The 25,601-nt window shown below is 43.4% G+C and overlaps 1 protein-coding gene across 12 annotated transcripts in view; it reads left to right on the top strand.

Annotated features, from left to right (window-relative positions):
- The window catches only part of SERGEF (secretion regulating guanine nucleotide exchange factor), a 222,787-nt gene that overhangs the window by 47,429 nt on the left and 149,757 nt on the right, over positions 1-25,601 (top strand). For all 12 annotated transcript variants that reach the window (XR_009055425.1, XM_057748430.1, XM_057748431.1 and 9 more), the window contains one exon: positions 6,773-6,939. Coding sequence is in view for 11 of the 12 variants with exons in the window: in XM_057748430.1 (XP_057604413.1) it covers positions 6,773-6,939 (167 nt within the window). In the remaining variant the exon portion in view is untranslated. The remainder of the gene's footprint in view (positions 1-6,772; positions 6,940-25,601) is intronic.

Below are 25,601 nucleotides of genomic sequence, written 5' to 3' on the forward strand. Positions count from 1 at the left end.
TCCCTGCTTTTGTCTGGGAAGCCCCCATCCTGCGTGATATAGTCAGTCCTGCAGCTGGCCCAGGGGCTCCTCAGATGTAAGCTGTGTGATCTTGAGCAAGTCATTTAACCTCTGTGACCTGTTTCTTTTTCTGTGAAATGGGGTTCACACCAATCATTCAGTGTTGATTAAATTATATAACTTTATGGCAGTGCCAAAAATAGAGTTTTACACGGAGTCAGCTCTCAACAAATAATTCTCCTCAGGCCCTTATGTTATTATTCAATCTCTTTGCAGGCTGCTGCTTCACTTCTTTTTAGTTGGACAGCTCATGTTTGGAGATTTTACTCCAATGTTAACTCTCAAAAAATTCCAGACCTTTTGTTGTATGGTATTATTCATGATACGACTTTGGAGACTTGGGAAATTTTACCAAAAAAATAATAATAACAGAGTATACAGCCAAATTCCAAATTTTTAAAATTGTTAACCATACTAGTGGTCTTTGATATTAGAGTGGATATTTTATTTGAGGACACTGGTCAGACGAAATATTCCAAAGGTGCCAATAAGATTAGGTTGTACACCACTCATTGTGACCCCGGAGATTTTTAGACATCATTATTAAAGTTTAGACTAGCAAAAAGTCTCAGAGGTCATCTATCCCAGTCCTCTTACTGTGTATGGATGGGAAAAGTAGACCCCTAGAGGGAAGGGACATGTTCAAGGTCACGTAGCCTTGGACAGAAGCCAGGATTATGATCCAGGTTTTCTGAATTTCCGGTTAAAGCTTCTCTTCTCCAACTCACCTTGCTTCGTCTCTTTTCCCTTGCTCTCTTCCGCTCTCTTCCTTTTTTTCCCCTAGTTTAAATTTACTTGTGTCATGTGATGTGATGTGCCAAATACTATGCTTGAATCTTACAAAAATCCCAAAATCCAATGGTGAAGGCTTCAGTACTCTTCCTATTCTTTATCAGTAGAAGCAATGATCCTAAAATGTTGGTAGATGGGAGTTGGCAGAGAAGATTTGACAAGTTGGTAGAAACTGGGGGTGGAACGATGGAAATCCTTGATGAGGCTGAGGATAATAGTGATAGTGGCTAACATTTACTAATATGTGTCATACACTTCATGCAAAAGTATCCTTGCAGTGAACCTACAGAGAAAGTGTTATTATTCCCATTTTTCAGATGTTGAGTAATTTGCTCAAGATTAAAGAGCCAGCAAGTGATAAAGTTTAGTAGTGGGGGGCAAGAAGTAGGTAGGTAGGTCAAGATGGTTAGATGGTTCATTTGTTCATTCAGCCAACAAATATTTTATTGAGCATCTACTCTGTGCTGGGCATTTTTCTAGGATACAGGATGAACAGAAACAGTCCCTGCTACCATAGAGCTGACTCTCTGGAGGGGGAGACAGACTTTAATCAACAGTCCTCCTAATGAGTGTACATTTATAAACTGAGATAAGTGCTCCCAAGGTGAGGATCATGGTTCTCTGAGATTATTGCACAGAAGAGTCTGATCTGGGCTGAGGGCTGAGCAGAGTTGAAGAGTGAGTAGGAGTTGACTAGGTGAATGGGGTGGGGAGTAGAGGAGACAGGAGGGGTGGAGGGAAGCAGTGTAGGGGCCTTGAGAGGAGCAGGATGGCATGTCTGTGTGCAGGAAGTGTGCCCGTCTAGCCCCTGTGCTCTGTGCTCTCCCCTCTCTCCTCCTTGCATGGGAAGACTAAGCTCGGTGACTCTCAGGCAGTTAGTTCTGTGTTTGAAGTCCTTGGTTATTATTATCAAGTGCTTTTTTATAAAGTCTCTCAACATGGCAGAACAAAGGATGGGTTACAGAAATGAGGTTCTTATACTCTAAGGACTTAGAATTAATAACCCTGAGAGTAACAGGTTTTTGTAAACAGATGAATTATAAATATAACTCACAGATGCAGAATGGCTTCCTTTGTGTGTGTGTGTGTGTGTGTGTGTGTGTGTGTGTACTCCAGTAGCATCCTGGAACGTTAGAGGTGGGAGGGACTCAAGAGGTTGTGTGGACTTTTCTCTGCCTGACCTATGGGATTCTTTTTATAACATCCACCTCTATTTTCTAACTCCATTTTGATATCTTCAATGATATTCTGTTCCCTTCTGGGACAGATTAGGTTAAGAAAATACAGACATTCCTTATATTATAATCTATCTTCTTGTCACCTTCAGGACCCCTTTCTCCAGAGCAGGGTAGAACATTCCTCTTCCCCTGAGGACCCAGATACTGCTGGGAGAAGCTTCTCATGGTGCCTGTCACTGTGGCTGCAGTGCCCGCCTTTACCAGCATCCTGGGCAGCCCTCTGGCTGGTAAAGGAAGCTGGCTCTGTGACCATTCTCCACCCACCCACCCTCCTGAGTCTCCTCTGACCCCAGAGCAGCCAGAGCTTTGCACCTCATCTTCCTTCTCCTCATTCATTCCCCCTTTATTTGTACTTGACTCTTTGATAAGATGTTTTCAAAAGGCCTCAGAAGAGTTAAATCATTTGGTGATGAAATAACATTGCATGATTCCCATCAACGGGACCCCTGATCTAGCATCTCTGCCCCTTCGGTTCTTTTAATGGCAGCACCACCTTCCCGCTAACCTTGAAATCCTGAAATCTCAGAGTGCTGTTTATCTCCTCCCGTTCCCTTTCTCTTACATGAAATGGGGTGCCAAGCCTTGCAAATTCTTACCCCCTCCCACCCCCACCCCCCACCCCATGACTTCAGCCTTGGCTTTAGCTGACGCATCTTAGGCTTGTGTCACTGTAGTAGCTTCCTTCCCTTTTCACTTACTCTACTGTGACTTTGCTTATCCTGTCTCCCCACTCCTAGAACCTTCTCCCTGTCAGCAAGATGGGGCTGGTAAGAGTACCTGTCTCATGGGGTTGTTGGGAAGGGTAAACAGGATACTGCATAGGGAAGGCTTAGAACAGTATAGAACAGGATGCTTAGGCACACAGTGGACGCTGTGGAGGGAAGTGTTAGATATGAGTAGTATTATTACTGGCCCCCTCCAATCCTTTGCCAAATGTACCATCCCCAAAACACTTATTTCATCAGCACCCCTCCCCCCACCCAAAAGTCTGCAGTCTCCCCATGGTCTATTCAGCAGTAGTCCCAAAGTCAGCATGCAAGATGAATTGCCAGGGTGTGAGAAGAGACAATTCTGACTTCTTTTATGTTTTTATCTCACTCTTTTGAATTTTCGACTTTTGGAGTGTCTTTTCATTGTATAGTTTTGAATAAAGGTACCTTTATAATTCACAGATGTGTATAATGCAAGTGCATACTTTAATAAATAAATGAATACAGACATATTAGAGGTATGTTAGAAAGATTTTGCTGATAAGGGAGTGCAAGTACATGAGTCTGGACGGCCAGGTCCGGACCGAGCCTGGCAGCCCCCACTCGCCTCCGCCTCCCTGCCTCGTGACCCCCCCCCGCCCACCTGCCCCTCCTTGTGCCTTTGGATTTCTGTCATTGTTTATGCCCTCTCCCCACTCTTGGAACATTCTCCCTAATCTTCCCATTTTCTTTTCCTTTCCAGAAGTTCACCTTAATGCCACTTGTTCCATCAAGCATGCCAGGACAATTCCAGCTTGAAATGCTCCCTCCAAGCTCCCTAGGCGTTCTTTGTCAATACCTCTCACCTGGCCCTGTTGTTTTCTCCATTGCGTTGGGACCCTTGGCCACGTGTGTTTCTTGGCTCCCCACTTATTCTGTGTTAATTTTCGCATGGACGTGCCTTTAAGTTATATTTTACTTGCTGACTTTATTTTGAGCTGTTTGTCATTTCTCCCATTTATCTGGAGACACATACCTATACTTGTTGGATGTCATTAGCTTATCTATTTTTTTGTCACAGTAGTATATAATTATTTAAGGTAAAGATTCCTTTGTCATACATTTGGGATCTGAATGTCCTTGGATTTGCCAGCATGCTTCAGCTCGAGGCAGACATTTCTCTACAGTGCATTAATGAACACCTTTTGTATGTGGACTCGTTGTTTTCTTTTACTCCAGGTGACCTAAACGTCGTAATCCTTGCGTTTCATGCTTTTATTTCACTGCTTATAGTTCTGAGTTCTGCATGGTCTCTTGGGAAGGAGGCCATTCTAGTGAGGAAAGCTGGATGGTACACAGAACATATCCAGTTAATCTGAGTTATCCCCCCCTCCTCAAACACTGTCAGAATGGCTGTTTCATCAGCCAGGTTTCATCAGTTTGTGACAGCAGCTGTGCAATCATTGGCTCTGCCCTTGGTCTTGGAATCAGAAAACGGAGGTTTGTATCTTGCTTTTACCACTTGCAGGTTTTTTAGACTTGATCACGTCATTTAACCTCTCAGGTCATCTAATCTCATCTGTGAAATAAGCTTAATAATAATAATCTGTACTTCACAGAATTTTTATGAGGACTAATTGAGATATTGTCTGTGAATGTGCTGGGCCCCCGGGAGGTGGTCAATAAATGTCTATTTAAAGGAAAAGGAAAAAGAAAAGAGCCTCCTCTGTCCCTTGTGAGCCTTCTGATGCAGAGTATATTTTGAGGAGAAACAGACAGCTTTAAGGAGTGTGCCTACCTGACTGAGCAAACTTAGGTTGGAGCTCCAAGACTGGCCATCCAGTCAGCCTGGTTGTCTCTGATAAAATGCCTGTGGCCTCCCCAGGGAGCATGAAGATTAATTAGTTCATCTTTGTAAAGTGCTTTGAAGGTGAAAAGTGCTACATAAGTGGAATGGTTGAATTGCTATTGGAAATGTAATCATGGTAGCACCATATTCTGGCAGTGTTGCCTGTCTTGGACATCAATAATCAATAGAAGAGAAGGTTCTAAGATGTTTTACTTGATAAGAGAGGATTCACTATGGGGTTTGTGATAACAGTGTTCTTTCTATAGTCTTGCAGTTAGCAACTTGCCAGTTCTTCTCAGCAGAGGAATACTAGGGTCCTTTAAGAAGTAACAGCCTCATCCTCTGGCTTCTTGGGAATCTCCTTGCTAAGGCAGTCTGGTTGTAAATCCCAGCCAGCTCAAGCAGAGGGACAATTTGCCAGTTTGGGATGCTTTGTGGGTCCTGGGCACATGAGCTTTTTTTTGGTCTAATCCTACAGAAGTGAAGGAAGAGTGTTTATGCAGTGATATGGGCCATTGTGAATAACCATTGCAGAGTGGTACCATGGGCTGGTAGAAGGAGATGTGGCTTAACTGTGTGACCCTGGGCTGGTCACTTCGCTGAACCTTAATTTTCCCACCTGTTAAATGGGATCTTGATAACTGATGACTGCAGTAGTAAAGTTGGCTCACAGGAGAGAGGGTTTCACCTATTCCGTAGAGAATTAAGAAGTAAGGAAAGGCTTTGCAGAACTGGTGGTCCATGAGCTGAACTCTAAAGGTTGAGCCATAGTTTATCAGATGAATAATGTAAGGAAAGGGCATCCATGGCAAAAGGAACAGTGCGTAGGAGGCCACGAAATAGCACATCTGAGTGGACCCTCCCCCTGTTTTTATAATGTATCTGGTACCCCATGGGTTGCACAGACTTTGTTCCCTCTTTGAGGAAGCCTGGAAGAATTTCTTGGTATCTACATTGGTGTCCATGAGCAGACTGATCCTGAGAACTATCCCTGCAGAGCCCTGTACCCCTTCAAAACTCTGACATTTCCCCTATGAGTCTCTGGTTGTTTTTTAACTGACACTATAAGCCGTATGTTGAATGTGGGGCCAGATGAAGCTTTGATGCTAAACACAAAGTATGTAGTAGATTTGTCTAGAATTTAATATGCATTACTTGGTGTTTTGTCTCTTAAGCAAAGTTTTTCTTTGTTAAAATAAACATGGATAAGGAATTTATACAGCGCACATGGTTATGCATATTTATGGCAGAGAATCTGTTAATAATCTATGCCTCATCAGATTTTGCATTTCTGTTGAAATAACAAATGTGGCACTTAGTACAACTGAATAAGTTTGGTGAATTCTGTCTTATCTGGGAGAAGAAAGGCCATTTCTTTTTCCCAAACTTCATTTTCTTCAGTCATCTTTAGCACTGGCCAGCTTCCCAGGTGGTGCATCTGGGGGACTGAATGCTTTTCTGGCTCTAAATGATTTTGTGTTTTTTTTCCTTCTCTCACTCCCTTCCCTCTAGCACATGTAGGCACTCTCTGAGGACTATTAGAACTGCTCTTGTAAGGGCATAGCCTCTGAAAGGTCCTCTATTTTACATGGAGGGGAGAACACATGAAACTGGCCATTAACTGAGCTCAGAGTAAGGCCCTAAGAGATTGTGGCCTGGGGCAGGTCGGGAGCCTGGTTCCCTCAAGGTGGCTAATGGGGGGCTCTGGATTGGGTGAGAGGGAGGGGAGCCTGAGAGCAGACATCATCTGTCCCTGCAAAGTGGAAGGAGGGTGTTGGGGAGGGGAGAGGGTGGGTAGGCCATACAGCACAGTCGACATGTTCTCTGTGGCTGTGTCCATATCTGTTAAAATGCAGGATCCCAGGCTGTAGAAGCAGCCTCTGGTGGAATCCCGCTTTGGCACTCAGCCCTTGTTTGATCTTGGTCAAGTCATACATCTCATCTCTCTGAACCTCAGTTCCCAAGTCTGTAAACATGAATACACGAGCTTCCTTTACAGAAAGATAGGAAGGTTCCTGCCACATGGTAGTTGGTACTAAAATGAATGATCATACTTTCTCTTGTAATTCTTTGCTTACCCATGAGAGCACAGCTGTGGAATATAGCCTTAATTAAAAAAAAAATTTTTTTTTTTTTTTTTTAAGAAACTGGCAAGGTGTTTACCTGGGGCCGAGCGGACTATGGTCAACTGGGAAGGACGTTGGAGTCTCATGAAGGCTGGAATCCGGAGAAGCAAGATTCCTCTCTGCCTGGCTCCAGGCCACTGAAGAGCATGCCTTCATCTCTGCATTGCTTAACAGGAGCAACTGAGGTAGGAAGTGACCTCTTTCTGCAGAGGTGATGCGTCTCTTTTCCTTGTCTCCCAGGGGAGTGTTCACTGAGGGCCTACTGTGTGCTTATAGTCCAGGCCTCGTGGTAGGTTCCATGCAGGAGCCTGAAGGGGTCCTTGTTTCAAGTTGCTCGAGTTTAATATGGTAGAAAAGGCATTTCCCCGGATAGCTATGCCACAGGGCAGACTGTGTGTGACTCCTTCAGAGGTTCCAGGGGTTCTGGGTCCACTTCAGAGAGTGAGTGATGAGTTCAGGGCACAGGATTGGGTTGGGCTTTGCAGAGGACATGGCTTTGAGCTGTGCCTTGAAGGATGGAGAGCCTTGAGCAGGCACTGTGAGAGAGAGGAAGACTTTCCGGTGGGCACAGCAGCTGGACTGGAGTCACGGGGGCGGGAGGATGAAGAAGGTGTTTGTGGAGCACTGGTGTTCTGTTTGGCTGGACCACAGGGTGTCTTTGGGGCTGAATATGAAGTAATATCAGAAAGATGGGTTGGAACCTGATCAGAGGGGCCTTTAATACTAAGCTGAGTATTTTGCTCTTCTGTTTATATTTCCCAGTGTAGAAAACATGGTAGTTTAGTTGTTTATTCAAGCCCCTTTAGTTCTTTGCAATGTCTTGAATTTCTACATTTAAGACAGGAGTCTTAATTTCTCCAGGGTATGTGTTTCTGTTACTAAATTTTACTTTACTTCTGTCCTTCAAAAAAAAAGAAAAGGCTAGGTTTTTGAGAAGAGTGGGGATGACCACCCAGGAAATGTGCCTCTGAACCCAAGTTGGCTTAATGAAGGAATTCAGTTTTCATTCAGTCTGTCAAAAAAATTAATAAGCTAGTGAAACTTCTGTAATTAGCATCAGACTAATTAAAACCCTCTCCATACCTAGAGGGCTTCCCTTCCCCGGGGCCTGCCTGGCCTCCTCCTTCCGGGTATGTAGGACGGTTCTGAATTTCTGCCTTACATCCCAGCCGTGGTCCTCCTGGGCCTTTTCTTGGTGCTGGGTTGAGTCTGTCTGTTTGTCTGTCTCTTTTTCTTTAATTATAAAGGCACTGAACAATACCACAAGGACGTCTAAACATAGTAATACTAGTAATAAAACCACCTATAATCTTAGCACCCTGACATAACTGCATTCCTTTTTTGTGTATGCACTTGTAGATACTTTACAAAGTTATAGTGATGACATTTATAATATTTTATATTCAGTCTTCGTTTAATTTATCACAAATGCCTTGCTTTGTTTCTTCTTGGTCTTTAAAGATCACTTAAGATGACTGTATAATATTCTATGATTCGAAGGTTCTGGGACTTTCCAAACCATTCTGTGAATGTTGGACAGTTAGATCATTCCTCCCCCCACCCCGCCCCCTTTTTTTTTTTTGTCACTATAGTGAACCCTGCTGTGAATACCCTGTTGAACTATTTCTTTAAGGGAAAATCTTGGGGATGAAATTGCAGGAGCAAAGCCCATGAGCATCTTCACGGCTTTTGCTGTATTTCTGTAGATTCTGTTTGAAAGAAGTTGACTCCAGTGAAAGAGGGAATGCAGAACTTAAGCTAGTGGTGTCTGCTTAGCGAGGGAAGGTGCTGAGAGCTTGGTGCTGGTGCTTTAGACTCTTTAGCTTTCCTTTTCTTTCTCAGAACACTTAAGACTTAGTGGTCAGGTAGCATAGCAGAGGCATAGAGGCTTCATGGATTTTTCTGAGTCTCTGGTTTTGTTGGCAACGTGGGGATAATAATACCTATCACAGAAGGTCATTGATGAGGATTACACACAGTTCTTGGCACTCACCAGGCACTCAGTAACTTTGGGTCCTTTCTCTTCTTCCCTTCTGGAGCCTTTGAATGCCCTGTGGTGGCCACGCTGTACAGGACTGTGACAGACATGGCCAGTGCAAGCATGCAGCCAAAGAGCCTCACATTGGTGTGACCTTTATTTAGCTTCTTGGCAGGGCAATGTGAGGAGTCAGCTTGAGCCCCGAGCCCCCGTGCAGCTTCATTTTCCTGCTCCCCTCCATCTCTGCTCCAGTCTCGAGGGAGCTGGGGCTGGTGTGTGTACTCGCTGGTCTCACGCAGGTTCAGACCCCAAGCTATTTCCTGTTGGTAAATTGGGTCTGGGAATTCTCTCTGCTGTTGATGGCCTGATCTGGCCTGTCAGGCATCTGTTTGCCAGAAGCCCAGAGCTATAAGCCACTAGGAGTGGGTTCACCTTGGAAAAGACAAGAGCTGTACTAAACTGGGTGGTACCCTGGCAGGGGCTTGGCCAGGGAGGTGCACAGACACCTGAGGAGGCAGGAACGGCCTTGGACTAAGCTCATGTTTCCTGACCTTCAAGGACCTGAGTGGCCCATAGCTGACCAGTTACCTCTTAAGTCCAGGGATAAGCAGAGGGAGGAGTGAGCAGTCTGGCCTGAGACCTCAGGAAGGATGTCTGTCCCACTCTGGACAGCCAAGTGGGAGGGGAAAGCACAGGAAGACAGAGCTGGACTGTGGTATGACCAACGCCTCCCATGAACAAAAGAAAGCGAATAAACACAGTGTTACATGGTGGTTAGTATGGTCCAGGCAGCGTGCTTAATGCTTTATGTATGTTCTTTCCTTTTCACAATAAACTTGGACACAGGTGTTATAATCACTGCTTTAAGAATAAGGAGACTAATGGGTAAGTCACTGGCCTTGGGTCACGTACTAGGTAAACAGTGGATCTGGGGCTTGGACTTGAGGAACTTGAAGCTCACATGCTTTCTGTATAGATAAAGCAACATTGCATATGTACCCTCCTCACCTGCAGGAAAGTTCCGGGAGTCAGGGTCTCTGATTCCCTGAGAGTCTCAGTTCTTTTCTTCTGAGCCATGTCTCATCTCTAGCCTGAGAAAGACTGAGCTTTTAGACCAGGTGGGCCTTTGTTCGATGTTCTTACAGTGCTGAAGACTGTGTGTTTCACGCACCATCAGCTTTGCCTCAGGTACTGGCCCTCTCTGGCCACTCTTGGAAAATTCCAGCAGGAGCACAGTGGATTACCCCCATGCACATGTCAGGGCAGGGTATGTGTGAGCAGGTTTGTTTGCTCCCTGACAGCAAATATACACGCCAGCAGCTTTTTGCTTTCAAAGCTCCAGGTGGGCTGCTCCCTGCGCGTTTCCTGTGGAACATTGCCTCTGAGCTCTACTCAGAGGTGGAAGCCTGCACTTCACAGTAGGGGAGGAGAGCCTGTGCTCACTTAGTGGGTACAGTGGGGCTCCCCCAAGATTCTGAAGCAGCCAGAGTACCTGGTGTGTTAGTGGAGCCATCAGGAGACCTGCTTGACTGAAAGTCAACAGCCTCTAAGGGGACAAGATCTGAACTGGGGGTCAGAAGACCTGGGTTCTAGCCATGGTGCTGCCCTGACTGGGTGAACTTGGGCAAGCTCCTTTCCTGCTTACCCTTAGTGCTCTAATATGTAGGTTGGGGTTGTTAGAACAGGTGATTCCTAAACTTTCTTGTAGATCTAAGAGTCCCTTCCGTCTCTGATTCTTATTTTATGGAAATGATCACTACTTAAATTTGTAATGACTCCTGCCTCTCAAGTCCCTCGGTATCATAGCCAAGATCACTCAACCCCAAGCTGCTGGCTCAACTTTGGCAGACCTGGGAATGTTAACTAATATAGAAGTTCCAGGCCTCAGTACCACTTGAGCCTTAGCTCTGCCTCTTCACCTTGGCTCTGTTCTCTCCCCTTGTTCCTTGTCCCCAGGGCTTCCTGTTCCAGTTTAGGTCATTGGGACTTAGTACGATGCTCCCGCCTGGCCCTCCTAGGACTTGCAGTTCAGCTTTGACTCTCTGTGGCTGTGACCTTATTGCCAGGAACGGCAGACCTTGGTGACTCTACCTTCCTGGATTCCCCTCTCACCACCCTCTCCACTGGCTCTGCGTGTACTGTCCCACCTGTGTGCGTGTCTGCTGGGTTTACCCCCTTCTTGGTTTGGCTCATTCTGTAGTCAACCCAGTGAACATTGGTTGACACCTACCACATGCTTGTTTTGGCCACACAGTGGTAGGTGGGGAGGTGGATACAAAGATAAAGAATAGTTTTCGCTCTCAAAGAACTTCCAGGTATGTAAATAAATTCCTTACCACGTAGAGTGGAAAGTGCTGTTGGAAGTGTGTACAAAAGGCTAAGGGAGCAGTGAAGATGGAATAATTTTTTCTGAAAACACTAACAAAAAGAGGTGTTTGGACTGGGTTCTTAAAAATGAGTAGGAGTATTGCAAAGGGAGAAGGACATTCCAGGCAGAGGGGACAACAGGAACTAAAGCTATGAATCGGGATGCCTACCCCTTCAAGTGGTCCAGCCTAGATTTGTTGTCTGGCTGCCTGTTTCACCTGCCCCATCACTGCCATCCATCCTTCCAATAGGAGTACTGTCTAAAGGAAAATAACTCTTGCGTACGTTATCTCTTTTGATCCCAGTGTGATGCTATGAAAAAGGCCAGAATAGGAATGATTATCCTCGTTTTATAATTGAGGAAACTGAGGCCCTGAGAGGCTAGCTGGGAATTAGGAGAAGACCTGAGACAAACAGCCTGCTTCCCAGTGTTTCTGAGAGACTTGCTCTGGGGTCAGTCTGCAGTCATGGTCCTGAGTCATGTTCCTGGTTTAAATTCTGCCCACGTTTGGTTGAGGAGCACCAAATCCCAGCCAGGGAGCTCACTGCACACGTGCACATGTGTGTACACCTGCAGCCATTGGAGCAGGAGCAGGAAACGTGGAAATAAACAGGAGTTGAACCAGCGATTGGGTAACTGTCAAACCCAAATGCCACCAGCCCTCATTTTGCTGCAGGACTAAAACTGTTTGTTGGAGAATCAACCTGTGCACAGGGTCTAAGTGAAATCTGTCAGAATGAGTGGGAAAGAAGCTATTTTTAGTTTGCAGAGTCACTCACTCGGCTGTGTTAGCTGAGGTTTGAGCCAGTCCCCTACGCTTTCCACAGTGTTATTTCTGAAGGAGAAATACCATTTGAATGCTGTGTAAAACCCATTAATGAACCTGGAAGTTTCCAGGGCGTCTTTGTCCTGCAGCTCCCTTGGAAGGCTGCCTTTCCTGAATGACCTTCCTTCTTTCCTATATTTAATGCATTTCTAATTTTAAGTTTGTGTCAAGACTGTGGGACTTCGGTGCCCTAAATAACATAGAAATCTACCACCAGCAATCAGCTGAGTCCGGAGGGCTCTGACAGAATTGAACACAACCTGAAAAAGCATCCCCACGTAGCTGTCTGGTAAGTAATCCAGAAACACGGTTTCGCTGGAGATTAGAAAAGCTAGCACATCTGTGCTGTAGCTGCTGACCCAACAGGAAGAGAAGAACACAAAGCTCAGAGCAGGGAACTGGGTTTGTCCGTGTGAACACTCAAGAGAGAGAAAGAGCAGCCAGCCAGGGCTGTCTTGTTTGAAAGAGATGGTGAAGTATCTGAAGCACTTATTTACTGCCTGCTGTTTTCTTACTCATTTGTATTTATCATCTCTTCTCACTGAAATATAAGACCCAGGGAGGCACGGGCCTTGTCTTCTTGTTCAAGACCGTGTTCTCAGTGTCTGGAATAGCTCCCAGCACTTCGTAGGTGTTTAGTGGGTGTTTACTGACAACACATGAGAAGGAGATGGTCTCAAAGGGTGAGGCCCTCTTCCGCTCCTCTTCTCTCTCTGTCGCTTCAGTCTGTGCTTCTCAGTCCCAGGCCAGTTCTGGAATAGGCATTTCCATGTTCTCCGGCATTGGAGCATCAAATGTCCTGCAGAGGCAGAGAACAGACAGGCGCCGACCCTGTAATGTACCCAAAGAACCCAGAAGTGTCTTATGAAGTCTGTTGATGGTGAGGCTTCTAGTCCTTTAGTGCTTCACAATTTACCAAATGCTTTCACGCATATTCATCTTCGGTTTTTCTTCTTTTATCTGGCAGATGCTCATGTGTGCCCATCTGTCCAAGCACTACGTTAGTCGAATGGGGGGAGCAGAGAAGAGTGGAACAGATCCTAAGGGAGCTTGTGAGTTGGTGGCAGAGCTCAGATAAGTTCATTGCAGGACACGCAGAATGTGTCAGAGGCTGTGAGAGAATCTGACATTGAAACTGTGTTGATCCCATCCCTTCCCCTATCCTTGGGGACCTTTTTTTTCTTGCACTTTTAGTCCCTATGGTTCTGTTGGGTTCTTCAGGGTTAGGGTGGGGGGGTGTTTGGGGTGGGAGGTGGAGGCTGGAAAGGCTTCCTGAGTTGGAAGCTTTGACATTAAATTGGTTCTCAAGGGAGCTAATGTAAAGTAACAAGGGAATCTTGGCAAGAACTTGCATTGAGAGGAAAGCAGAGGAAGAGCAGCCAGATAGAGACTGAGTATTGACAAGAGAGGGAGAAAGCGCGCCAGGAACTGCAGTGTTGCAGAAGCCAAGGGGATTTCATCAGGGAGGTCAAGGAGCTTGGAGACTGAGACAGGACCACTGGCCTTGGTGATGGGGAGAGGTGGTGACACTTCCAAGAGAAGCTTCCTTGGAAGCTAATGCAAGGACATGGGGCGAATGAAAGGATTAGGAGAAATACAGGCTGCAGGTGTGAACTACAGAATTGAGAGATTCGGTGATCAAAGGAGGATGATGACAAGCTTGGGAACTTGAAAGGAGAGCTTGGTTCAAGTTAGTTTTGTAAGCTTGGGGAACCTGGGGTGGCGAGGATTAGAGAGAGGGAAAGAGAGAGAAAGCTTCTGAGGACGGGTGCAAGAGGGAGGGGGCATGGCTGGAGGAAGGCCGCCAAGGAGATGAGGGAGAGGAGGGAATCACCGTGAAGGGGTTCGTTCTGACAAGAAGGAAGGACATTTTTTTCTTTCAGCACAGGAGTAAAGAAAAAAGGGAATATGGGAAGATGGAAGTTTCGAGGTGGGGAAGAGCAATTCTTTCATTGAAGCAATTCTTTCTTTGTCGTCATGTTTTATCTTAGTTTTATTTATTTATTCAGTAAACGTTTACTGCATCCTACTGCAGGCCACGCACAGTACAGCGTGCCAAGAATTCACAGAAAAGACAAGGTTGCTGCCCAATGCTGTAATACTGTATCTATTAGCAATACAGCACTTATTAGCATGTCCATCTCTAAATCAAACCGGGAGTTCTTTGAAGGCCCACACTGTCTTATTTATCTTTGTATAATTTGGGCCAGGCTCGGTACAAAGTAAATAATCAGTAGAAGTGTGCTGAAACAGTGTGAGAGCTCCTGTTGGATGGCTTAAATCTTCCTGCTTAGATTGAAAGACAAATTGTCTGCCTGCTTGATGAGGTTAGTGTGGGGAGGCCTCCGTGGAGGGACTAGTTTGCTTTACTGTGTAGTGGGTGCATCCAGCACAGTCTGGTAACTGCCTGGAAATGGGAGAAAAAATGTTCCATTACTGGCTTTGACCTCTGAGTGGTGGGTAGTGCAGATATTGCTGCCCTTATTCTATAGGTGAAGAAACTGAAGTTCAAAGAGAAAGCTGTCATAAGCTCAAGGTTTCACACTACATGGCAGGTTGGGGATTTGAATCTGGCTCTCAGAGCTCTCCTTCTTCTCCTTGCTAGCCCTGTGCACCGACAGCTTCCTCTCTGGACAATTCTGATCAGAATGTGGCCCTGGGCCCTGGCTTTGGCTATCCCTAGGTGGTGGTTGGGTCTGGCAGAGACCTGGTAGCAGTCTCCAGACTCATAATCTGGGTCATTGTCTTATGAGGAAAAGCAGCAAAGAAAGGACTGGCCTCAATGAGAACTGGAACAGAGACATTAACTCATGATTGTGGTAAACCCTAATGCTTGCTGGAGTTGGAGGTCTGATGGACAGAGGCTTGAATGTGGTTGGAATTTCTGCTCTGTCACTGACAACTCATATGCCTTTGGGCCAGTCAAAACCTCTCCAAGCCTTAGTTTTCTCATCTACAAAATGGGAGCAATAATATCTGCTTTATGTTGCCCACAGGGCAAATAATCTATTTAAGGGCTTTTATAAACTCTGAAGTGCTGTACAAAAGAGTTACTATTGAGTTCATAGCATGTGAGCCACTCTATGCTTCAGACACAGGTTTTATTATAAGTTGAATCTGAGCTGCTCTTCTGTCTTAATCACTTGAGATCTTAGGAGCTACAAAAGACTGTCCCGAATCTAGTGGTAAACACTTCTTAGAATCATAACCAGTGAAAATATCGGAGGCCAGGTGCTTGGTAATCCATAGCCAATCTCCATGCGGGGCCAGGGAGCGTGAATTCCTGTCTTTTGAGGTAGCCATCAGCATCAGCAGCAAGGAAGTTTCTGGTGCTTCCTCTCAGCAGCAGAGGAAATTCATCAGCGCTGATTTAAACTCAGTGACCTCATGTGTCACCACCACACCCTGCAGCATTATGACTGCCCCAGGCCGTGCCCAGGGTCACCCTGGAGCTGACCAGCTGTCTTTTGTTGCCTTCGACCTTGAAAGCAGGGCTGTCCCAGGGTGAAAGTAAATCATGCCGAGGTTTAGAGTAAAAACAGAAGCCAGTGAGGATTCAAAGGAGTCTGCAGTGGTTTGATGAGAGAAATGCAAGGACTGTGAAGGCTGAGTGAGCTGTAAGTGAATCAGTTGGCCAGGGGGCTAAAACAACCTCCATCTCCACCATTGTTCCCCTAGCTTGGACCCCCATTATCTATTGCCTAGTGACAGCAACCGCCCCTTAGTTGAGAACCCTTTGTCTCTAGTTTGGGCTCATTCTAGCTGCCCCCACCCAGCTGCCAAAGTGATATACTAAAATATAAATCTGATCACATTATGCTCTTACTTAAAAAAAAAAAAAAGATTTAAAATATGGAGGGATGTGAGAGAGAGGAATGGATTGGGAGTTTGGAATTAGCAGATGAGAACTGGTATATATAGAATGGATAAACAACAAGGTTCTACTGTATATTTAATATCCTGTGATAAACCATAATGGAAAAGAATATGGAAAAAGTGTATTTATGTATAACTGAGTCACTTTGCTGTACAGCAGTCATTAACAACATTGTAAATCAACTGTACTTCAATAAAAAAAAATACAGAAAGCATATATTCCCACAATAAACACTTAATGGAAACGCACTATATGGAAGAAACTTAGCTGAGCCTTCAGGATACAGTGGAGAATAAGACCCAACCTCTGCTCTCAAGAGGTACGAGAAACGCACAATCCCTAATCTCCACAGCCAGTGTGCAAAGATGCAGTTATTAGAGTGTGATTGTTGGCCTTGTTCACCTCTGTGTCTCCATCACGTTAATTAGTGCCCAGCACACAGTAGGTACTCAGCAAATAGTTGTTACAGGAATGAATGTATGCCCTTACTTTTTAATGGCCTCCTATCGAGGATGATGTCCCAAATCTCTAGCTTGTCATAAGAAGCTCTTCTTGATACCACCCCTGTCAATATCCAGCCTCACCTCCTACCAGTCTCTCCCTTGCACTTTGCAGTACATCTGTGCCAAACCAACGAAATCATCATGTTGTTTGATACTCCTGGGTCTTTGCACAGACTGGTTCTTCTGCTTTCCTTTGCCCTTGGCTGCTTGGACAGCTACTCCCCCGCCCCCCAACAATGGATAACAAGGATGATGTCTTATATTCATCTCAGTATTCCTGCCATTCAGCCTGGCAGACCTGCCTCTTCTTTCTTTCTCAGTTTTTCTTTGCTTTTCTTTGCTTGGTGTTACCCACCTTCCTTGACTCTTGTTGAACTGCTGTCCCTGAAGCCCTTTTCCACCTTTCCTCCCCCGCCTTGTCCCTGAGACCTCTTGAGATTCCAGATCTGGACTTGGTGGGCTACTGGAGGCCTGGCTGCTTGGCTGTGATAAAGCATGGCCTTCCTTTTGCTTTTCTTAAACACCTTCTCCCTCCCACATTGATACCGTCCAGAAAGCTGGACGTCTTGCCAGTTCCACTAGCACAGGAACCCTACCCTGAGCAGGGCCTAGATTTTGCCACTCTCATTGCCCAGGGACTAGACTCCGTGGCCTGGACCCCTGTCTCTGTTCGGGACCTTGTTATGAGTGGCTGGTTCCCCAGTAGAGTGCCAAGTGTTTGGTTCCAAGGGTTATTGTCGCCCAGAGCTTGGAGGCCTTCTTTGATATTGGCAATGGTCTGAATCAAGCCTCTCTCTGCCAGGCCCCCTTGGGTACATTAGATTGGATAGCTGCCTTAGGAACCAACCGTGTAGTCACCCTTCTTCCACAAAGGTTAATCCCATCCAGTTCCAGCCTCTTCTTGGCCTGCAGTGTCCTGAGCTGCTGAGGCCTTGGCTGGTAGGTGCCCCATGAGGTAGATAAAGAGAATTCATTGCTCTTGTCACTTCCAAGGAAGCAAACCAGGCCATTCTTTTGGGACGTAGCCTTCAGAACCCCCAGACCCCAGGCTATTTGGTAGCAGGACCACCAAATTATGACTAGAAGAAAAGTTAGTCTTTGTATGATTACGTAATTCCCTTCTGTGATATAGTGGTTCTCTCTGCAGGAACACTGTCAGTGGTGGTGGTTGCCTCCTGCATCTGCAGATTGCTGTTTGGATGGGAGCTCTTTTTACTGATGCCTGGTGTCATCCAAGAGGGGGGAGACTGACTGTGGGTAGCAGAAATGGAAGAAATCAGAGATGTCTTTGTGGAAAGAGCAGCTGCTACGACAATCAGTCGTGAAGCTTCTTCTCAGAGGGGCCAGAAGTGTGAGGAGAAAGGAAGGCAGGAGGCAGAGTGGGAGCTGCTCATAGGTGCTGGGAGGCTGCTTGTGGCTGCCATGAGGACCTTCCATGTGCCACTTCAGGAGACCCAGCTGGCTGGGGACAGTTGCTCATGGCTGCTGAGCAAAATGTATGTGTCGTTGTAGCCAGCACTCCCAGGATTGCGTGAGGAAAGCTCCTCAGTCTAGAAAGATAATTTAGTCATTCTTGAGTATCTTCTCTGTAGTTTCATTTCCATGTGATCCCTTTTGGGTAAGATTTTTTTTTCATTACTAGCTTGGAGCATGCACATCATTCGAGGATGGAGTCTGTATGAAGGAGCAGCAAATAGGAGAAGTACTTGGGAGAATCAAGTGACTTTACATTGTCATTTGATTCTTAGACAAACCGCTTTACTTCTCTGAGCCTCTGATTTTACATCTGTCAGATATGATACTGCTTATTAAGCCTGACTTTCCAAGTTGTTGTCAAAATGATGTTATAAATGTGAAAGCATTTTAAAACCATGAAGCAACAAACAAATGTAAGTTAAGTTGGTTGATTTCTTTGTCAAATCCAGCCTTCTGTGGGTTTTTAGGAAACTTCCATTTCTTGTAGCTCTTTGGAAATTGTTGTCAGTCATCATAGAGCTGGAGTTTGATATGAATCACTTCCACGATTCTTGTGTGCCTCTTTATCCATTATAACCTGTCAATGCATTCGAGCTGTGGACTTAGAATGTGACAACAGGGAGGACAGAGTCCTACAGCTTTCTAAATGGGGTGTGACTGATGGTATAAATCTCCTACAGGTAAGTGCTGAGGACTTGGGAGCAGAAAGATCTAGGGGCAGTGTCAGGGAAAAGAGTTGTTGGCCAGGTTTCTTGAGTCTTTGGGGGAGCTTCTTAGAGGAGATGAAATTTAAAGCCTGGGGGACACTGAGTTTGGTGGGTGAGAAGATGAAGCCTTTTTAGTCTCCTGAAAGATCTATGGGAAGAGGCTGGTTCCTTCTGAGATGATAAACCTGGGGATGGTATTGGCAGGCTTGGGTTTGAGCACAGAGGTTGGCAATTAAGAAAGACTTGATGGGGAACATTAGGATTTTTAAGAAATAATAATAATGATAGCTCCTATTTGTTGAACATTGACTATGTACCACACCATATACACTGTATAAACATCACTGTCAATTCTTTCTATGGAACAGTATACTATGTCATCCCCATTTTGTAGATGAGGAAACCAAAACTTGGGGAAGTAACTTGTCTGAGGACATAGCTAGGAAGTGTCAGAGCTAACCAGTGGCAGTGTCATGGACTAATGGGCATCCGGGTGGCTGGAGGGTGGTTGTGCAAGCTGGAGGGAAAGAGGTGACTGAGAATGGTGCTCCCCACCCCACCTCCCGACATCCCGATGGTGCCAATTCATTCTCCCCTCTTTGATGTCTGGGCACAGACTAGGGGAGGTAAATGGCTTTCCTTCCCCAGAAACTCCCACTTTAAAGCTGGGACAGTGAATTGTGCCTCTGAAGAGTTCTGAAAAGATATTTTGATTCCTCATGGTTCTTTCTTGGGCTTCCGTTTCCATTCGTAATGACAACAATATGAGTTTTGGACTATCTCAACCTCAGCCCCCTTACCTGCACATCCAAGTTGTATCACTTTACAAGGCTCAGATTAGCGCTTACCTAGTTGATTCTACTTTGGACAACTCCAGTTGCCATTTCAAATGTAAACTACTTGAGGACAGGTACCATGTCTTGGTTGCAGTTGTATCTTTCATGCATGGCACAGTGCCCATCAGAAAGTGGGTGACTGGGGTTTGTTAAGGAATTGAATGGAAACCTCGCCTCACTTAGAGGCTGAGTCACCTGTTACTATTTGATTTTACTCTAGCATCTGATCCCCTTGTATGTGGTGGTCTTCCAGAGGAGAGCGTATGGTGCTGCAGAGTGGACACTGTATGTTAGGATTGGGGGGAATTTCATACCCTTATTGGCAGGGGCAAGGGGCTAGGTCACACAGCAGGCACTTGGAGAAGCCTCAGGGGTTTGAGCTCCACCTACTCAGAAGCAGACTTAGAGAGGTCTGCCAGGGGATAGCTATTAGTTGCTGACTGAGTTGTGATATATTCGTTCTGGGAGGAGAGGAATGGAAATAGAACGCTGACTCCTATGGTTGTCTCAGCTTGAGGGTCTTAGAAATATAAACATTTTCCTCCATCTGCAGTGCTCCATTCCTCAGATGCCCATTTAAGGGGAAGAGCACAGAGGCAAGAAAATGGTACATTTCCCTTTGCACCCCCTCAAGGTGAAATTTCTGCTACTGCTTGGGGACTTGTGGGAGCAATTCCGTAGTTACTGCTGTACCGTGCATTTATCATTCTGCTCCCCTGGCACATTTTGCCAAGCTGCATAATTTCCCCGTTCTTTCCTACACTCACCAGCCCCATGATGATGATGCATCTGGTGGCCGAAGCCTTCCTGATCAGAGTTTGCAGTGCCGTGGAAAGAGCAGTGTCTTAGCTAATAATAACAGTGGGTAGCATCCGCCGAGCCCGGTGGGGTGCCAGGTTCTCTGCTAAGCACTTTCTAGGCATCATCTCTTTAGTCCTTGTGACAACCCAGCAGCATTGGGATTCTTATTCCTCAGTTTTTAGGTGAGGAGAGTGAGGCTTGGGGATGGTCACTTGTCCAAGGCCACATGGCTAGTAAGTGACAGAGTTGTGGTTAAAATCCAGATCCTACTGCAAAACCTTTGCTATGAAATATCAGGATTCCATTTTGAACTCTAATGTTAATTCTCTGTGGGACCTGGGGTCAGAGACTCTGCTTCCTGGGGCTCAGCTTTCTCATCTGTGTAATGACAAGCAATTCCAAGGGTTCTTCCAAGGCTCTAATGTCGACTAGCGTTCTGGTTTGATTAGAACTCTTCCCTCTCTCGATGTCTTTTTAGCTTTAAGATTTTTTTGTTTGTTTTGTTTCATAGTGGCAGGCTAGTTGCTATATGTTAATTTCACAGTACCAACATTAGTATCAGACAGTTAAGAGTATACATGATGTAAAATAGTATGGATCTGTACTGTCCAGTAGAACTTTATATGATGATGGAAATGGTTGTATTGGTCCAGTGCAGTAGCTGATAACCATGCCTGGCTACTGAGCACTTGAAATGTGGTTAGTGTGACAGAGGAATTGATTTTAAATCTTATTTTATTTTAATTAATTCAAACTGAAATACCCACATGTGGCTAGTAGCTACTGTGTTGGACGGTACAGATATAGATAGTATAATAATATAAAACCACATACAGTATAGATTCTTCCTCACATCTCATATTTAACTTGTTTCCTGTATTCCAACTAACTCTTCTGATTTCCATGTTGATTTTTCCAGAGGTCTAACACTTGATATATTATTACATTTGTATTAGCTTTCAAGTTTCAGCACACCCAGACATACAACATTGCATCATTTTTTTCCTGCCTGTGAGGCATACAGAAAAGATGCAAAGTGTTATATGCATTTCACAAATAAGGAAACTGAGGTACAGTGGATTAAATATGCTACCAAGAGCCAAGTAAATACTTTTTGCATGAATAAGTGACTTACCTAAAGCTGCTTTTGAAACAGTAGAACCAGGATTAGAAACTTAGGGCTTCTGATTCCTTTCTTTAGTTTTCTTATCACTGGTGGGCCAAGCGTAGAGAGATTCTGCTCATTAGAGATAATTCTTTTAATGTTACGTGGAGGACTTTTCCTTTTCATTTGATGCTTTTCTGTACTATTTGATTTTTAACTCCATATAGGCATCATCTTAATTATAATAATAAAATATTTGGAAAAATTATATGAAATGCTATGAGGCTGCATATTGGAGCTATTCCTATTTTGTAGATATGAGAAACTCATGCTAGTCAAACAGAGAGGCAGGTTTTCCATGTGTCATCTGTGGTCAGAAGAGGATTGAATCCCATCTTGATTTCATTTCTGGTAATGGTGGAGTAGTTCTTTCAGATGAAACCCCACAGAAAGCAACTGTAAACTCAGATAAAATATAAAAAATAACCATCTGAAGGAAGTCGAGAGTGACCAAAAGCAGGCCCACTCTTCACAAGTGTCAAGGCCCTGAAAGTCAAGGACAGACTGAGGAACTGATCCAACTTGAAGGATTCTAAATAGATGTGGCAACTAAATGAAACATACAGTTGTGAACTGGATCCTTTTGTTGTATAGGACATTAATGGAACAATTGGTGAAATCTAGATGGAGTCTGAAGTTGTGTTGGTACTCACATACCAGTATTAACTTTTTTGTTTTGATGGTTGAATTGTTGTTATGCTCTTTATATAGTATTGCAACTTTGCTTGAATTTATTTAAAAATAAAAAGATTTTAAAACTTCATGCTGAATTTCATCAAAAGCTTTTTCTGCATCTATTGAGATGATCAGATGATGCTTATTCTTCAATTTGTTAATATTATGCATCACATTGATTTGCAGATATTTAACCATCCTTGTGACCATGATATAAACCCCACTTGATCATGATGTATGATCCTTTTAATGTGTTGTTGAATTCAGTTTGTTAATATTTTGTTGAGGATTTTGCACTTGTGTTCATCATTGATATTGGCCTGTAATTTTCTTCTTTTGTGTGGTATCTTTGGATTTGGTATCAGGGTGATGATGGCCTTGTAGAATGAGTTCAGACATGTTCCTTCTTCTGCAATTTTTGGGAATAGTTTAAGAAGATAGGTGTTAATTCTTCTTTAAATATTTGGTAGAATTCACCTGTGAAACTGTCTGGTCCTGGACTTTTGTTTGTGGGGAGGTTTTTTAATCCTGATTTGATTGGGAGATTGTACATTTCTAAGAATTTGTCCATTTCTTCTCGGTTGTCCATTTTATTGGCCGAACAATAATAAAAATTTGTGGGATGTAGCTAAAGCAATGTTTTTAGGGAAATGTATATATTTAAGTGCATATATTAGAAAGAACTAGATTCAGTGGCTTAAGACCCCACCTTTAGAAGCTGGGAAAAGAAAAGTAAGCCCAAAATAAGTAGAAAGAAGGAAACAATAAAGATAGGAGCAGAAATTAGTGAATAGGAAGCAGAGAAAAATAGAGAACAATAACAAAGCCAAAATAATTCTTTGAAAATATCAACAAATATCTAGCTGGACTGATCAAGAAAAAAGAGAAAGAGATCACAAAATAGGAGTATCAGAAATGAAAGTGGGTGTTTATGTATATATATACACACACACACATATATAGAATCTGGAAAAAAAAATCAGACTCATAAAAACACAGTAGAATGGTAGTTGCCAGGTGGGAGAAATGGGGAGATGTTGGTCAAAGGATTCAGTTATATGCGATGAATAAGTTCTGGAGATTAATGTATAGTGTGGTAACTATAGTTAATAATACTGTATTGTATACTTGCGATTTTCTAAGAGAGTAGTGTATCTTGTGTTCTTAACACACACGCGCACATGCACGCACACACACACATACAGTAACTATGTGAAGTGATAGGTGTGCTAATTAGCTTGATAGTAATTATCATTTTACAGTGTATACGTATATCAAATTCCATTGCATATCTTAAATACGTACAATTTTTATTTGTCAATTATACCTCAATAAAGTTAGAAAAATTTTAACATCCATTTGTGATAATAGCTCTAATTTTGGCAAATTAGAAATAGAAGGGAACTTCTGCAATCTAATAAAGGGCATTTATAAAAAGCAAATGTCATAATTAATGGTGAAAAATTGAAAGTGTTCCTTTTCAGATCAGACTAAGGCACGTGTGCCCTCTCTCACTGTTTTTATTCAACATTATACTGGAAGGAGATTCCTAGTGAGTTCCATAAAGTAAAAAAAAAGCAATAATAGTCTTAAAAATGAGAAAGGAATAAATAAACGTGCTTTTATTCACAGATGACATGATTGTTGACACAGAAGATCTTAAAGAATCTATAAGATAACTTTAGACAGAACCAAGAAGTGAATTTAACAGAGTACAGAATCAACATTCTGAAATTATTTTTTTATATAGCAACAATAAAAAATTGGAAGCTCTTAAAAATCATTTTACATTTATGTTACAAAGTATAATAAAATGTTTAGGTATAAACTTAACAAAAAAATCTGAAAGACCTATACATAAAAACTGTGAGAAGTTAAAGAAAACCTAAATAAATGGAAAGATAAAGCACATTCATGGATTGAAAAACTCAGTGTTGTCAGTCCTCCCCAAGTTGATTAATAGATTTAAAGCAATCCCAACCAAAATCTCAAGAGGCTTTTCTTGGGGTGGAAATTGACAAACTGATTCTAACATTTATATGGAAACCTAAACGACCTTGAATATCCAGAGCAATCTTGAAAAAGAAGAAAAGTTGGAGGATTTACATTGCCTAACTTGAAGATTTGCTATAAAACTACAGTATGTCAACAACAAAAATAAAAATAATGATTTAGAAATGAGTAAAAGGACTCGAGTAGACATTTCTTCAAAGATGATATACAAATGGCCAATAGCATATGAAAAGATGCTCAACATAACTAGTCTTTAGGGAAATGCAAATTAAAACCACAGTGATATACTATCTCACACCCATTAGGATGGCTACTATGAAAAAAAAAAAAGAAAGAAAAAAGAAAAGGAAAAGAAAATAACAAGTGTTGGCCAGGATGTAGAGAAATTGGAACTCTTGGGCACTGTTGGTAGGAATGTAAAATGGTGCAGCTGCTGTGGAAAACAGTATTTTTTAATATTTTTTAATATTTTGGTTCCTCAAAATGTTAAAAATAAAACTGCTATATAATCCAGCAGTTCCACTTATGAATATGTAGTCAAAAGAACTGGAAGCGGGATCTTAAAGAATGTTCATAGCAGCATTATTTACAACAGCCAAAAGGTGGAAGCGACCCAAGTTGTTGATTGACAGATGAGTCGATGAGCAAAATGTTGTATATCCACACAATGGAATTATTACTGAGCCTGAAGAAGGAAGGAAGTCCTGACACATGCTACAGCAAGGATGAAACTTGAGGACAGTATGCTAAATGAAATAAGCCAATCACAAAAAGGTAAATAGTGAATACTTGAGTAGACATTTCTTCAAAGATGATATAATTCCACCTATATAAGGTATCTAGAGTAGTTAGAATCATAGACTGAAAGTAGAATCTTTATTCACTGTGCCCCAAACTGGCACTAGTCCAAGTATCCAACAGTATGAGAATGGATAAAACAAAAATGTAGTATATTCATGCAATTCGGAAGGAGTGAAGTGATGCATCCAACAACATGGATGAAATCTCAAAAACGTCCTGAGTCAGAGAAGCCTTATACAAAAGACTACATCCTGCATGACTCTATAAATATGAAATTCTAACAGGTAAAACTAAAAATCAATAATATATGTTAAATGAGGTATGCATTTTCATCTCTGTTTTACAGATGGGGACAGTAGAACTCAGAGAAGATAAGCAGCTGACTCAAGGCTGCACAGCAGGTCAATGGCAGAACTGGGCCTGCCACCCAGCCTCCCAGTGCACTCTTTTCCACCATCCCAGGCGGCCTCGTTAGCTTTCTGGGATATTAGTACATTGAGAGGAGTGCTAAAGGTGTGAGGTGGGTCGGGTTTCCTCTGACTCCTCTTTTTGGTCTGAAAAGTGGTCTTCCAACTTCCCTATGGAGCCTACTAGAATGGACTCTGTTGATTTATTAGACCCCATTCTGCTTTCCTCTTCTTCGCTAAACTGGAAGAGGGAAGGAACAGCATGGCTGGAGAGTGTACTGTCTGCATTATTAGAAAGGTTTTCCTATGTCTCTTTCCTCTGTAATTAACACTTTTAATTAAAAATAAAATAAACAAACAACTGTTTTCCTTCTCCTTTCCAAATATTGCTGAGAACCTTTGTGGCATTGTTCT

Source organism: Hippopotamus amphibius, chromosome 9 (assembly GCF_030028045.1).
Source record: "Hippopotamus amphibius kiboko isolate mHipAmp2 chromosome 9, mHipAmp2.hap2, whole genome shotgun sequence".
In the NCBI taxonomy this organism is placed as follows: Eukaryota; Metazoa; Chordata; class Mammalia; order Artiodactyla; family Hippopotamidae; genus Hippopotamus; species Hippopotamus amphibius.